The sequence below is a fragment of the Alosa sapidissima genome, chromosome 10 (genome assembly GCF_018492685.1).
Source record: "Alosa sapidissima isolate fAloSap1 chromosome 10, fAloSap1.pri, whole genome shotgun sequence".
Lineage (NCBI taxonomy): Eukaryota > Metazoa > Chordata > Actinopteri > Clupeiformes > Clupeidae > Alosa > Alosa sapidissima.
Window position 1 is genome coordinate 8,396,966 of NC_055966.1, and position 16,212 is coordinate 8,413,177.

The 16,212-nt window shown below is 41.8% G+C and overlaps 3 protein-coding genes across 3 annotated transcripts; all 3 read right to left on the bottom strand.

The window, feature by feature from the left end:
* Positions 1 to 582: 582 nt before the first annotated feature.
* rab25b (RAB25, member RAS oncogene family b) lies at positions 583 to 4,689 on the bottom strand. Its single transcript, XM_042108297.1, has 6 exons — positions 4,404 to 4,689; positions 2,149 to 2,344; positions 1,535 to 1,728; positions 1,293 to 1,373; positions 973 to 1,162; positions 583 to 937 (listed from the first exon to the last, which is right to left on the bottom strand). Exons 1-5 carry the CDS (start codon positions 4,438 to 4,440, stop codon positions 1,038 to 1,040), a joined length of 633 nt encoding a protein of 210 aa, XP_041964231.1. The 5' UTR covers positions 4,441 to 4,689; the 3' UTR covers positions 583 to 937; positions 973 to 1,037.
* A 331-nt stretch (positions 4,690 to 5,020) lies between these two features.
* lamtor2 (late endosomal/lysosomal adaptor, MAPK and MTOR activator 2) lies at positions 5,021 to 8,916 on the bottom strand. Its single transcript, XM_042108298.1, has 4 exons — positions 8,727 to 8,916; positions 8,223 to 8,385; positions 7,904 to 7,993; positions 5,021 to 5,597 (listed from the first exon to the last, which is right to left on the bottom strand). The coding sequence occupies exons 1-4, from the start codon at positions 8,792 to 8,794 to the stop codon at positions 5,541 to 5,543; spliced, it is 378 nt and encodes a 125-aa protein (XP_041964232.1). The 5' UTR covers positions 8,795 to 8,916; the 3' UTR covers positions 5,021 to 5,540.
* A 615-nt stretch (positions 8,917 to 9,531) lies between these two features.
* Positions 9,532 to 16,066, bottom strand: ubqln4 (ubiquilin 4). Its single transcript, XM_042108294.1, has 11 exons — positions 15,883 to 16,066; positions 14,783 to 14,934; positions 14,433 to 14,599; positions 14,077 to 14,339; positions 13,569 to 13,727; positions 12,715 to 12,952; positions 12,164 to 12,303; positions 11,983 to 12,066; positions 11,700 to 11,815; positions 11,247 to 11,550; positions 9,532 to 10,987 (listed from the first exon to the last, which is right to left on the bottom strand). Exons 1-11 carry the CDS (start codon positions 16,027 to 16,029, stop codon positions 10,835 to 10,837), a joined length of 1,923 nt encoding a protein of 640 aa, XP_041964228.1. The 5' UTR covers positions 16,030 to 16,066; the 3' UTR covers positions 9,532 to 10,834.
* Between the last annotated feature and the right edge of the window lie 146 nt (positions 16,067 to 16,212).

Consider the following 16,212-nt stretch of genomic DNA (forward strand, 5'->3'; position numbering starts at 1 on the left):
TGGTGCCATGTGGTATCAGATTTATTAAAAAGACATTCAGAACATGTTTGATGATGGTGGAGGTTATTGTTCAATGTTTATAACAATACCAGTGGTATTAAATGGTTCCTAGAGTGTTGATGAGTGTAAATATTGTAAATGTGGTTAATACAGTGAGATTTTTGAATGTCAAAAACACTAATAAGAGGTGGATAAACTGTATTTCTGACATTTCAGAGGAGGATGACCTGTGTTTACTTGTGTTTTCCCTCACAGGATCAAAAGAGTATATATACTTACTCCACTACAGCCCTGCTAGATATATCAGCCAAGGTTGCCATATCCCTACAGCAATGAAGTCGAAGCTTGATGGAGAATTTCTCAAAATCAGCATCACCTAGGCCTACACCTATTAGCCTAGCAATTACTGGCATTTTCATAATTATTTAGTCAAATAAACCATGTTTTATACTTAACACTGGCAGGCCTATTTATTGACAAGATTGGAATGAATATCATACAACAACGATATCCGACATACTTTAGCCTACTTTACTAGCCTATCATTTCAGATACAAATACATGGACCTTAATACATTGAACTTTATATGACAAGAATCATTTATTGCAGTGATGGGAAAGACAAATCAGATTGGATCAGTAAAATCAATTTAACAGAAAGGTGTACAACAGTTTATCTAAAGGTAAACCTGCACTTTGATATGCCACGGTTTCAGATACTGTGAAAATTGTGTCTCTCATTTAAAAAAACAAAACAAATTACAATATGGATCATAACCAGAACATAACAGTGAAACGCACTCACGCTCTTCCACTTCACACAAAGCCCATACGCTTATCTGTAAGACACAAGCCTATGACTGCGATCATCTAGTGTGTTTGTAAAAAATATAATTTATTTGTTCTAGTCACTAAAATTCACATGCTATTGTATAACATGATATTTTGCCTCTTTGTGGATCAATTTTGAGTACAAGACAAAGACTTTCAGCAGAGATTCTTGAACTTTAAGGGAGTTAGAGTCCATTTAAAAAGTATCAGACATTCCTGCAGCATGGTTTATTCTCTTCATTATTGGTGGATAGAGCATTCTCGCTAGTCAATGTCACAGCACTGATTGAGCCTCTGGTCACTTCTCTGCTGGACACTTTCTTGTGGATCTCTGCAAAGAAATGAGAGTACTCATGTCATATCAGAGGACTTCAGTCAAGTGTTAGGACAGTATGATATTGAAATTATAGTTAATAGAATTTGAAGAATAGAGTTAATTAGAATTGTAATTTGTAATTTACCAGTAAGGACATTGTTAAAGGCAACCTCGACATTTGTGGATTCTAAAGCAGAGGTCTCCATGAACAACAAGCCATTCTTTTCTGCATCAAGGGGCAAAAAATGTTTTAAAACTCTGAATATAAATGTCCTTGAAAATATAATGGAAATTCATCATCAAGTGGTCCAACTCATTATACATGACCCATCAAAAAAAAAACTATTTTTGCTTTATTTTGAGAACTGGCATTCATTTAATGGATACCTGCGAAGCCCTTGGCATCCTCAGTGGGAACTGACCGCACAGATGCCAGGTCAGACTTGTTTCCTACCAACATGACGACTATGTGGGGGTCTGCATGATCGTATAGCTCCTTCAGCCACCGTGCTGCACTCTCATAAGTAAGGTGCTTTGAAATGTCATAGACAAGCAGAGCTCCAACTGCACCCCTGTAATATCTGGAGAGAATGCACCAAAAAGACTAAATGAGGAACACATTGAAACAGCAAATGTGGGTGGACAGACAGAAAAATAAATCTGGGGAGAATGTTTCTTAGGGTTAAAATGAGGTAAAGAAACAATCTGTTCAGTTGTCCTACCAATTAGAGGATTTGTTTCTCAAACAAGCTTAAGGCTACATGCCATAATTTCCCCCCAATGTTGATGTGAACACATGGGTCAAATCATATATAAGACTAATTTAAAGTTGTTGGTGTTAGGAATCAGAGCATCCCCAGCAGGAAACACACTATATAACAAAACATATCTGTTGAGAGGAAGGACGGCATTTTGAGCACATCTGTCATTCTCCTATGCTACGAGTAGACTGACAAGTGGTTAGTTTGTAGCAGAGGTGTCAATCTTGAGTAGTAACCCACGCTGAGGTGATGGCCCTGTAGCGCTCCAGGCCGGCCGTGTCCCAGATCTGGGCCTTGATCGTGAGGCCGTTCAGCTGCACGGTCCTCGTGCTGAACTCCACTCCAATGGTGGTGCGGCTGTCGTGGTTGAACTCATTTTTGGTGAAGCGTGACAGCAGGTTGCTTTTGCCCACACCAGACTCGCCAATCAGAACCACTAGAGGCAACAAGAAGAACAGTCATTTGAGAATTAGCATTCCTTAGCTCAACTAACTGAACTGTGGTACAAATAGAATAGTATAACGTTGCAGGATTATATTATTTAAAGATAGAGATAACTAGTTACTAATAAATAGCAATGTTTCCAGAAAGATGAGGTAGTCTATGTCCAGTGAAGGAGTGCAGATATGAGGTTGCAAGGTACAGTCCCTAGTATCCACATAATATGTTACAAATCCTTAAATAACCATGGTGCACATTTGAGATTGGGCAACGGGTGAAACACTGCAGTCAAGTGCTCTAAATGAATGAGTAATAACAGACACCAGACACTCCCTACACGTGATATCTGGCCTCCAGTCTTAATGCTATCAGTAAGTCAGGACATGTATTTTCAACAGAAAAAAAGCAAGGGAAAGGGAAGGGCATTGTATAGTGCTCTCTTGCACATCACTGATCCTACTGTGATTCAAGACCAAACAAGGTGGTGGGGGCAGTTGGTGATGTGCACTTGCAAGAGAAAAAGAAACATTGTTTTGCACACTTAGTCTGATATGTGAGTGGAGTATTTTCCCCCCTCAAAGTTGCAGGCAGCAAGGAATCAGTCAGTCACTAGATAATACCTGAAGACTTATGCATTACACATGCTGGTGGCATTCACCACCTCTCCTACTGTTGGCAGCTGATTCACCTTTCACATTGCTTGGAGTGGAGTAAAGGAGACTAAGTAAGACATTCTTGACAATGGGGGAGATACAGTTGGATACAGGGGTTGTGACAATGGAATTATATTCAGTGACTTTCCCAGAACACCAGGAGTGACCAAGTTAAATATTGTGTGACATGTTGCTTGGGGCCAGTTTCTTTCAAGTGTTAAGGCGTTCATTTTGTATTATGTTTTCAACCAGCCCGGTTATTTTGACAAATATGACTCAAAATAGTTCACAGTTATTTCTCAAAACATTCAAGTGCTGCTAGCTTTGTCTGAACCACACAGTGGGTGACCATAAAGTAGCCTAAGATAGTGTGAAGTAAACTTTGAGTTGCTCAACTTTCGTCTGTTTTGGGTAATTGTTCACCGCACTGCCAATGACAGACCGTTGTTTCCCTTTGGTTTTCATAAGCAAGATGAACACAACTACAAATGCTTCCCCTCCTCTACTCAGTAACCTATCTTATGCAAACAGTAGTCAGGTTGCCATGGTGAAAAGGACCGAAGACCTTGAAGCATTCCGAAAAGCTCTGTTTATATTTTTGAGAAACAGCACCTTAGGAAAACATAGTTCTGCTTGTTTCCCATTGTCATACTTTAGGATTTAATTCCTACAAACTCTTTGGACAGAACAACAAAAGTTTTATATGAACTATAAAAAGGCCTTATAAACCACTCAAAGGAGATGTATTGTTTTCTATCAGTATCATTTTACTTGCATTATTGAAACCCCTTACTTTTTCTATAGCAGAAACTCAAACAACATGCATGTTTTCTCCGTGCATAACTTAAACCCTGGGTCATATGAAGGGCTTTAGATGCATCCGAGTGAATACAAAAATGAATGACATGGCAACAAAGATGGTATCACGTTTTGGATATAAATCATGGGGCACGTGATCCATTACTGTGATCCATTACTACACAAAAAAAAACATCTTTTATTGAGGCTTCACCCAATTTTATGCCATATCACACACCAAGTATAAGTACATTTAGTTGAGACATTTTGTAATGAAGATTATTCTTCTTTGAAATGCTTTATGAAATGAAAGGGTGTAATGAAATGCCTAGCTAAATTAGTGACCATTTAAAGTTTAATAATAATAATAAAAACTTTGTCCAGAGTATTTAACAATCTTATCAAACCAGTTTCCTTTATTTACCTAAGCTACAACTGACTATTAAGGGCGAGAACCTGCCACACACTTTGTACTGTAATGTTAACTGTAATAGTTTAATCTTTATTAGTATGTATTCACTTGGCTTTGACAACATATACCATCATGCACATATATGTAAATATACTTTACAAGTATCTTTAAACAGTAAAGACACAACTCACCCTTAAAGACGAAATTATAAGCCTCATCTGACCCCATGCTTAGCCCATTCAGTAGTTCCTCAACAGCCTGGCTTAAATGTGGAGGCGTCTCTCAAACTGAGATTGCAGACTGATGACAACACCTTGAAGACTGTTTCTCTTCACCACATGGTCAAAAGACTAACAGTAAATGGCTACTATGGATTCTATCCCATTAGCGTTAGACTGGTTTTCTCTCTGTTTAGTTGAGGACAGTGTAGTCGTGTGTACAAGGAACTGCCCTGCTCTGAAGCCAGGTAGTTCCGCTAACAAGAGCAGTGGGGGTTGGGGGGAGGCGTGCCCTTCAGGAAGGCGAGAATGCAGGTTGAACAGGTAGGGCGATACAGGCACAGGTGCAGTGATACAGGCAGTGCTTTCGCTCTGCACCTGCTCAACCAATGAGATCACTTCCTTTCACAAAGAGCCAGTCATTATACCATATGGTGCCACAGTGGCCCCTGACATGGAACTCATATCTGATTTTGGTATTTGAGGTAAATATTTATATCTCAGCTACTGAATTACTGTACCCGAGATAATTACATTTACTTTGAAAACATTTCTGTTTTTCATTTAAAGAAATAACTATTGCACTGACATAATGCATATATCTTTATTCAAAATAAACAAGACATACAGTATATGACCATAAACAAGGGATGATGGTTTTAAATGGGCGTTTTAATACAATTACTTAATATATTTACTTGCGTGTTTTCAGCATCTTTAAGTACATTTGTACAAATTGTTGACATTGTACACATTTCATACAAAAAAAATCTTTCATTTTCACATATCTTTCAGATTGTTGAGCAGAGACAAGCACAACAGAAGGCATTGTTTCTCACACAGGCAAAGCTGTTAGTTCACAAAGAAAACAACACACACAGCAGTCTATACAGAACATCACACATACCTCAATCCTGCAGATATGAGTGTGAGCGTGTAAAATAGTTATATAAATAAATAGTTAATTCTCTGTGTAGACAGTTGACAGCATTCTAAGTCAAAGTCCAGACTTCCTAACATGCAGCCACACTCGAGCGCACAAAGTGAGTCTCCCTTCTGCTCCCAAAACATGACACCAGAAAGAGGAAGAAGTGATTGCGTTCATTTTCTCTAAGATGCTGCCACTTGTGTCAAGGGTTCCTCCAGGTATTGTACAAGCGCTTCCGCCTAAAAAAACAAAATAATGATGCATCTTAAACAAGTGGTTTAACGTTAAATATGAATGAAATAGATGTGTGTGTGTGTGTGTGTGTGTGAGATAGTGTGATAGATAGTGTGATGATGTGTGTGTGATAGATTGTGTGTGTATGTGTGATAGATTGTGTGTGTGTGTGTGTGTGATAGATTGTGTGTGTGTGTGTGTGTGTGTGTGTGTGTGTGTGTGTGTGTGTGTGATAGATTGTGTGTGTGTGTGTGTGTGTGTATTAAAGGTTGTATCAGCGATAGCGGGGATACGTCACTTCTGCTGATGTTCAAACAAAACAGAGAGCTAGCTCGCTACTCCCTCCCGGGCAATTAAACGCGCATCTCGTCGGTTATTGGTTAAAACACTTTATTTTGATTTTGAGGGGTTGCCAACCCTTGTTGGTAGCAATTGTTTTTGTGTACAGATCTCGGAGCCTATAGGCTGCCTAGAGAGACGCGTTTTTTTGACGGCCTGCTTATGGGGCAGGCAGCTAGCGGATCTTTAGGAGATTTGTAGAAGTTTGCATGATAACTACCTGGTGGTTATAAATGTTAACATGAGAGGAGGTGGTGCTTGACCCTAGATGAGTGCACTACAGGCCTCGGAGGTCTACAATGAAGCCATCTCACAGGGCTCCTCAAACAAATACCTTACTGTTTTTATTAACAGTTCACTGACCTGGAGCATACATGTTGACAGCCTGCATGGCAGACTACAACAACATCTGCATCAAGTTCACAAGGTTGACCCAAAATGTATGGTAATCTTTTATCAGGCAATCTTGAAAAACTTAATCAGATAGGGCACCACACCACTGCCTGATTTGGTAACCTCTCTGTGCAACTTAATTCAAAACTAGTCCGTCTCATGCAAACTGCATAAAAGATAAGGTGACTGACAGCATTCATCCCTTTGGTCTACCTATGAACAGACTGTTACAAGCAAGCCAACAAGATTATTCTTTCACACAAGCTTTGCGTCAGACAACTTGAAGGTATCAGAGTTTTGTATATCAGTTAACTTTGAAGCAGTCACCTTACTTTGGATAGAAAATAGCATTAGATCATAGGAGAAATTAGACGGGAATATCTCAACATTAGGCACCTCCGATATGTTTAGTGTTCTAAACTGGGCAGCCGTGGCCTACTGGTTAGGGGTTCGGGCTTATAACCGAAGGGTTGCCGGTTCGATCCCCGACCCAGAAGGAAAATTGTGCGTGGGGAAGTGGTTGAGCACTGCTCTCCCATGCCCACATCCACAGCTGAAGTGTCCTTGAGCAAGGCACCTAACCCCTCACTGCTCCCCAAGCGCCGCTGTTGCAAGGCAGCTCACTGCTTCGGGTTAGTGTGTGCTTCACCTCACTGTATGTTCACTGTGTGCTCTGTGTGTTCACTAATTCACGGGATGGGATAAATGCAGAGACTAAATTCCTTGTATACGCAAGTATACTTGGCCTATAAACCTGATTTACATTTACATTAAAGATGTCAAATAGCTCTTTATAGTTACCAAAATGATAGCTAAGGAGCCAGACGTGAACACATGGATATCTATAAAAATATCTATAAACACTGTACAATTAAACAAAATACTTTTATAACCCTGGAGCCAGCTCCATACTGTGGTCTCAATGGCGATCCAGCTTTTGTTTAAGTATAAGTATATATACTCTTTTGATCCCGTGAGGGAAATTTGGTCTCTGCATTGGTCTCTGCATTTATCCCAATCCGTGAATTAGTGAAACACACACAGTGAGGTGAAGCACACACTAATCCTGGCGCAGTGAGCTGCCTGCATCAACAGCGGCGCTCGGGGTTAGGTGCCTTGCTCAAGGGCACTTCAGCCGTGCCTACTGGTCGGGGTTCGAACCGGCAACCCTCCGGTTACAGGTCCGAAGTGCTAACCAGTAGGCTACGGCTGCCCCTCCAACCTCCAACAATATGGCATACCTGGTACTACCCACAAATAATGACAAATATCCACAAATGCCAGTATGTTTGAGTGAAGTAATATCGGAGTCAACTCATGTGCTACATAATGAATACCAGTTCCTACCATCAGGTTTAGAATACCGTAAGGCCTATTTATTGATGATTGACCATTAACCAGTTGTAGCGGCTCTCTGTAGGCCTCTGCTTATACAATTTTCTACACTTTGGGACAATAAAGTGAATCTTGAATCATGTATTGCAATGTTATCTATGCTAGTTCAAATAAAACTCTGAGCTCACTTGGCATTTCAATGTAGTATAGTATTTTTTTTTCTGCAGTCCAGACAGTCTCTTACCTTGGCTTTCAGCATTCCAAAGCCCACTGTCTCTTTGGCATACATACACAACAATAGGTTTGCGACACGAGTGATGGCCACTCTCCCCTCCTGTAAAGTGGTCAAATAGATATTTCAAATAAATCGTTTGGCGATATTTTGCGTCTGTAATGTTCATTAGTAACCTACAAAATAAGTGTTGATAAATGGAATCAAATAAGCAAGATAGGACATCAACATACAGAGATCAACGTCATCAACGCCACCGCAACACCATCTTCACATTGGTACAATTTCGATAGAGCTAATCCCTAAACCAAAAGGAAAAGGCCATGCTTACCATGCAGTCCATTAAGATGAATTTCAGTTTGTCCTCGTTGAAAGCTAGATGACCATTTTTGTCATAGGCTGCCCAAATGTTGCTGGCAATAGCCGCAGTGACCCGTGCGTCTGTGTCACCATAGCCAGAGTATGCCAGAAGGGAACCTTCGTTGTTCAATAGTCTAGGAGAGAATGAATTATCATTTTTGTTTATCAACATTACGTTGGGTTAATCGATCCCTTTCACTTGCTGAATACAAAGTTGGTAAAATATTTAGGCAAATCGCGTTAGGCACAAAGAAATAGAAATAAAAATCAAATAAGCTGTTTATATAAACTTTGAAAGAGTCATTTTACCAATCCACCAGGGGAGTAAAAGGGTGTCTAACTAACTTAGCAGATACATGACCTAGCAGGCTAGCATCTAGCTTCCTTTCTACCACTGCACAATTTTAGTTTGTTAGCGATGTAAACGTTAGCATGTTAGCATAATATTACGTATTTTGACCCAGGCAATACTTACAATGTGCTTTGAACTCCGTTTGTATTTGCTTGGCTGAGAACTTGGGTCAAAGCCTTTGGTCGTAACATTTCCGATAATTTAAAATGACTGCTGTCAACACAAAAGATTGGAAGTGGGAATGAAGATAGATATTTGGGCACATACGGTCCGTGGACGCGGTCAGGTGATAACTGCACGAGGGCTCACTGTTGCATACTGGGAGATGTAGTTGTTCTACTGTTAATCACATGTCCATGGTCGGTCATTTAGGTCCAGTTTACATCTGCTTACGCTGGCTTTGCCGTTACTGCTAGCGAAATAAAGCTAGCCGAGGCCTGCGCTCAATCTAGAATGGCCTATTATGTTTTTTCTTCTTCTTCTTCTAAGCAGGTTCCCTCTTAATTTGTCTGAGCAATAAGACGGACTATTAGGAACCATTTTACTGAACAATCACTGCCCGGCATGTGCATGGTGACGTTATAACTCCGTCAAGTTAACTCTGTTCAGAGTTTAACATCCAGGAAAAATACAGTGATGTGACTTGGCAATGACAAAAAAGGCTAACCTGGTGTAAGTGGCTACTCTACCTCAATTACATGGGGATTTGTGACCTAGGTTTTAAATAAAGGATGACACTCAAATGGAATGCAAGTTTCTACTTTCTGTCAGTTATACCCCAATATCCACACAAACTATCCTTTTATCATTGCAATGGTACAAAACAATGATCAGCTACGTAAATAATAAACACCAATTGATTTGCATTAACCTTCAATAATTACCAGAGTAAAGTCTAAACAATGGACTCCCGACATGCAGCAAGAGGCAAAGTTGAAGACATTTTAATTCACATCAAAATTCAACTGTTAGTTGCATTAGACTGCTGTAAGCTAGCCATATAGTTGGTGAACAGGTTGAAAATAAAGCATCATAGCTATCATGCTATTCCGTTACTGGCAGATCTTAAGTATGATGCTGCATCAAATGTACAAGTTTTTTCTTTTTTTTTTCCAAGCACAGCAGCAATCTCTTCTATGTCAAAGAATAGGGATATGGACAAAATAAAAGTTGTAAGCTTCTTAACATGGCTCTTCAGCTTAGAAATATTTATTGATACCTTGTTACATTCTTAACCATACGGAAAAGCCTCAACCATAGTTTCATGTACACCTGTCAGTAAGCAATGACTAAAGGAGATGACAATGCCTTTTTTTCTCGAGTAATTATATCTTTTCTTCCCATTCCAAATCCATTCCTCTCTACAGAAGCTGAAGTGTAAGCAATCATCTGAGTCAGGGTGTTATGGTGCTCAAACAGGGATTCCAACATCCTCATCAATATTAGATTTCAATTAACACGTCAAATGTCAAGGAATTCTCAAAGCAGTGTGAAATGAGAAGGGGTGGCACAGGAAGGAAGAGAGGTGGGAGAGAGGCGGGTGAGGGAGAAATGTCTACAGCTGTTGCAATAAATACTGATCTTAATCCAGCATGATCAAGGAGAGACTGAGAGAATTAAGATGAAGTGAGCATTCTTACGAAACACAGGGAGTCTTTGTTCTAAGAATTAAAAAGGCTTATTTCCCCCTACAACGCCTCCTACCACAAGTACTGCCTCGACAGAGAAATTTACGCATGTACGTTTGTCTCAATCCGAAAAGGAATGGTCGGCTAAGAGGGAGGAAGCACAGAGGACAAAAGTTCAGCTGTGTGTGTATCATCTTGTTAGGGTCTCAGCTGTCAGCGAGCAGAGGGGGAAAAGATGTTAGTATGACATCATTTCATACTGATTACTTCGTTGGTTTGCCCAGTTAATTTTAGTTTTGAAAACCCCAATTCCTATGATTTTCACAGATCAACCAGAGGGGACGGGAGGGGGTGAGGTGGGTAAGAAAGGGTGGGAAAAAAAGAAAAGAAAGAAAAAAGGAAAACAGAAAGAAGATGAGATGCAATTGGAATTCAGTCTATTCAGGGGGGTTGCTGTTGTAGATTTAGTTTGTTTTTTCTTTTTTTTTCTCATGTGGTGAAGGACTGTGTTCATTTCGTTATGATCTCCCCCATCCATCCATCCATCCATCCCTCCCACTGCAGCCCCCCCGCCCCGCTCCGGGCTCTCTGGTGGCCGAGGAGTTAGGAGGGCTGGGAGCCTAGTAGTCTTTCGATGGCGGCATTGATGTCTCCCCCCGTGGCAATCAGGGCCTGCAGATTGGCCTCGCGGTTGATGAAGCCCATGGCGCTCAGCTGCTCCAGCTGCTGCTGAAACCTCACCTCTGGAGTCTGGGTCTGCAAAGGTCAAAGGGCACATTTAGCTTAGCTCTTATCCTTCCACCTTTTTTGCGCTATGGGTACACGCTCTATGTGATTTTTCGATTACTGTACAATAAATATATATATTACATTTACATACACATATGGATGTCTGAACTAACAGTAAATGTCTAAATGAATGTGCATGTTCTTTTACGTGCTTCAAGGAGCCAAATTATACTGCAATCTATTAAAAGAGTCTAATGACACTGGCGTCTCCCTGTTTAAAACTTACTGATGCACTTCCTCCGGCAAACATCTGTAACATTTGCTGCATAAGCTGCTGCTGAGTGGGGTTGGCCCCAGCAGCGGGGGTGGACCCCTGGCCCGAAGGAGGAGGCGGGTTCTCTGCGGGCGCGCTGCCTGCTGCAGGAACAGGGGCACCTGGGATACCACCTGGGATACCACCAGGGATGCCACCTGGGAGACCACCTGAGAGACCACCTGGGAGACCACCTGGGAGACCACCTGGGAGACCCACGGGGATACCGCCAGGCAAACCACCAGGCAAACCGCCAGGCAAACCGCCAGGGACGAGACTGTGGGGGAGGAGGAACAATTAGCCCAACCAATGCTGCGTTAAGTGATGTTTGCTTTAACAGAATATCCAAAGTTAAAGTTAAAAAAATTATTAATAAATAAATAAATAAATAAATAAATAAAAAAATAAATAAAAAAAACTGCTTACCTGGGCATGAGCCCAGGGCATTCGGTCTGAAGGGTCTGCAGGCCTTGCTGGATCTGCATGAGGGCCTGCATGGCCCGTGGGTTCGTCATCACGGACAGGGCCTCTGGGTTCTGCATCTGTGGGTCAAACGAGGAACACCACGTGTCAAAACGCCATTCAAATGCCGTGTGTCAGAGGTCGACTAGTGGGAAGGTTCATGAAAGTTGAACTTTGTTCTGACAACAACTGACTGATACAGCGAGAAAACCACAATAGTGAGTGAAAATGGCAGGGCGGCTCTGACCTGCTGAAGAAACACAGGCAGCTGGTGTCTCAGTTGCTCCTGTAGTTGTGGGTTACCAGCAAAGAGGGGATTGTTCATCAGAACCTGTAGAACATGGAGACGTTATGATACAAAACCCAACAATCCACCCACATGTTTCCACAAACCCAACAACAACAAGGAACGGTGAGACCTCACAGACCTGTGAAGCGATATCTGGGTTCTGCGCCAGAGACTGCATCATACTGCGCATGTATGGAGCAGAGAGCATGTTCTGCATCAGCTGTGGGTTCTCAGAGATCTGCTGCATCAGGCTCTGCATGCCAGGACTGTTGAAAATGCCTAAAGAGACATTATGATTACTAAGCTTTGCACCATTAAAAATATATGCTAAATGAAGTTCTACATTCATGATTACCATCATCCACATTCCAAGTTCCATGGTAAAAAAGATCATGAAACTTCAGCATATGCACCTCTACAATTAAGTTTCTTAATCATTAAATCAGTCATAGAAACAATAATGTCCAAGCTCTCTCTCTGATGCTATGTTGCCACAACTTGCTATATCAGGTAACAATCGCTAACAACAACCAATTGCAAAAACACAGTGGCATCTTCCCAGTTATGTGTTACCACTTCTGAGACAAGTGGAAGGCAGACATATCACTGGACAAGGACTATCAGGAGCAACAATGGCCAAATTAGCATACAATACAACACTGCCTGTCGTCAACGCAATGATGCCACTACCGTTTCCAAGGCTGGCTGCATCGACGCCCAGGGGGTTAGAGACGCTGGGGGTGGTTCCGCTAGTCGAGGAGCTGGTGGAGGAGGTGGTGGTGGTGGTGCCAGTGGCTCTGTTCTCAGTGGAGCCGGTGCTAGAAGGGCCCCAGGGGTTTGGCAAAGGCTCTCTGTTTTCTGTCCTGGAGGGCTGAACCCCAGAGTTTTCTCCATTTCCTCCCAAGGCAGAGAAGGGGTTGTTTCCAAACTGGACAAGGGAAAGTTTTGTTAAAATGTGGGTGACTGACAAGCTGACCATTCATAATCTCCCAATGCAAACTTGCTGAAGTTAAAATGCAAGTAAACAAATAAAAAGAAAACAATAGGTCTGCTTTTCACAACAGAACAATTTCTTGTTCAATTAGGACATAGAATATTGTTACACAATAGCAAATGTTTATATCAGACAGGAATGCACTTACATATCGTTTACAAATGGAAGTGGCTGATTATCTGTAATGCTGCATCAAGTCTGCACTAGCTAAATGTTGTGTTATGTGTGGGGTGTGGCATTCAGAGATGGTGCTATGAAGGCCCAAAACATTTGAAAATGGTTTAGATATTTTTTTAAAAGAATATATTTGTTTCCTTGCCGCTAAAGGGCATGATTAACAATAAAAGAATGTTAAGACTCAGCAAATAAACAAAGGAATACCAGCACGGTTATCAGCCAAATTGTTATTTAAAAACAGGATTTCACAAATTGGTACATCCCTAACATTAAATAGATCAGTTCTAAGGACATAGCATCAATGCAAGTAAGCCCATATGCAACACATATCAATCTGAACAGTGAAGCACATTTAGGTTGAATAATGCATCACCTGTTCTCTCGCAGCACTGAACATGGGCTCCTGAATGTCTGTATACATCCTCCTTAGGGCATTGTATCCACCTGGGATGCTCTCCAGGTTGCTAAGCGCCCGGTCCTGGTTACGCATCATCTCTTGCATCATAGCTGGGTTCCTTGCCAACTCCATAGTCTAAGCGGGTCAAAAAGGTGGGAGAAAATTGGCATTGATTGTAGTCAGCCAAAAGCATAGTATTTCTTTAATGCCTTATTCATTCCCTTTTACCTGTGTTAATTAATTTTTACTAAACATTAAAAAGCATGCCCTAATCCCTAACAGTAATAATTTATTAGCCTATTTTTATATATCAAACCAGCACCATCTGATCACTTTTGCTTTGTATATCATAAATGGAAAGCCTACCATTCTGTTGGATTGAAATAACCACATAAAGTTTGTCTGCCAAACGGATAAATAGATACAAGCACCATGCTGCTGATTAAGAGTGTGCGGGCAGTGCTGCTACCCCATCTCTGCACACCTGTCTCATGAGCTCGGGATTGTTGAGCATGTGCGAGATTTCTGGGTTGCGCTCCATCAGCTGCTGCATCTGTGGGTTGGCCACGATCATCTGCCGCATCAGATCCGGGTTGGACATCATGTTCTGCACCAGTGGGTTCTCCATGATCTGCGACAGCATCTCGGGGTTGGACATCAGCTGCCGCTGCATCTGCTGCTGCAGCTCCATGAAGTTGGCTGAGCCCATGCCCAAACCTGACAGATTGGACAGGTCCCCAAACCCAGCTACAAACACACAAATGGGTCTACGGTCAATGTGAGGGCCTCAAGCACAACTGTACTGAGCTTCTGTGATGTGACAGGCAGTGTAAAACTCACACAGTAGGTTGGCAGGCTGAGCAGGGGCAGGAGATGGGCCTGTGCCCTGTGCCGTGCCCCCGGTGGACGCTGGACTAGGATTGGCAGAGCCAGTGCCACTTCTATTCACAGGTGGTGTGCCAGGGGTGGTGGACACTGATGCTTGTGAACTGCCACCTCCCGAGGCTCTGGAATAGCATTTAAAAAAATAAATAAATAAAAACGTCCGTTACCATTTTCCACTTATTACAATGCGACATTTGAGTGTGCCGTTGGTACATGGAGGTATATAGAAATCTCTTAAATAAACAAGACAGTAGTTCCACCAGTACCAAAAGAGGAAGAAAGCAACAGTTTCAGCACAAGCTTACTTTTGCGCGGTTTTGATGACGAGGTGGACAGTGAGTCCATCTTTGATGCCGTGTTGGTTCAGCGTGTCACCGTCTTTAAGGATTTTTCCAGCAAAAATTAATACCAACTGGTCCTGTTTTGCCTTAAATCTCTTTGATATTTCCTCCTTAAACTACCAGAAAAAAAACACATGAGAAAATTAATTGACCTAAAGGAAGAAGAACGCAAGATGCGCAATACAGTGATCATAATGAAAGTGGCGTCAGGTGACCCATGAAAACAAGTGTCATGACAGGGGCTAGCTTGTTAACATAGTCAACGTTATCGATGGTAGCAAGGTATTTCAGTAGGGTGTGAATGACTGGTTAGAGGAGGTAAAATCACGATCATGCCTAGAAATCAACCTTCCCATCCTTTGTTTCAACTACTATCTCCGAAAAAATGTGATACTCATTGGCTAACGTGTTAACGTTACCTACTGATCCAGATAAGATCAGATCCGTCGAGAATGTTCTCTTTGTTAAATCGATGTGTACATCTGATTTTAACTATTTCAGTCGGTGGTTAGGTTTGGCAAGATAAACCATTCACCAAGCTACGATACGTAATCATTTTATTCGGGAACCATAAAAGTCATCGTGAATCGTTTAATAACCAACACCTAGCCATCAACAATGTCTCTCCTACCACTACGAAGAACCTTCCGATTGGCTGCCGCCATAGCCGGCTAACATTACGCCGATACACTGGTAGCAGCATTGCCTAGCTAGCCGACAGCGTCATGACATACCATTTTTTATACCTTGTAAATCCTCATTACTTCTTACAATTAGCCATTTTCTTCACGTCAACAGTCTAACATCACCACAAAGGGCACCACAAACAACACCAACAGCTGCTAAATTTAACATAATGTCAACGCTACACGCCCAAATGTCCGTGGTAAGTTAGCTAGCTAACAAGGTAGTTAGCTTGTTAGCTTTCTATCCCGTCAAAGCTAACATTAGCCATCATTCAAGTTGCATAGACAGTCAGCTAACAAGCTAGGCAGGTAGGAAGGTTGCTAGCTACTCAGGAGGCTAACAAAACATGATACACTTCTCGTTAATCACTGAAATACCTGCGCAACAGACGAATCTTCAGATATAGCTATTTCCTCTTTATCCTTCGGAGTTTTGACAGTGACCATGATAATGGTCCCGCTGGTGGCAGCATTTTCCTCGGTGTTCGTATTCACGGCAGGATCTGTGCCGCTGTTCTCCGCCATCTTTACTCCTCTTTTACTTCATTACATCACCGGACTGACAAGAATCAAAAGCTGAGTTGGAAGTTGCGCTACCTAGACTTGTTCAACAATTCCGAACTCTAGCGGTTGGGAGGGAAATTGCGTCTGAACGAATGCAATTTCTGCTCTACCTTCAAACACAAGTTTGAGCAAAGTGTGTTTGGC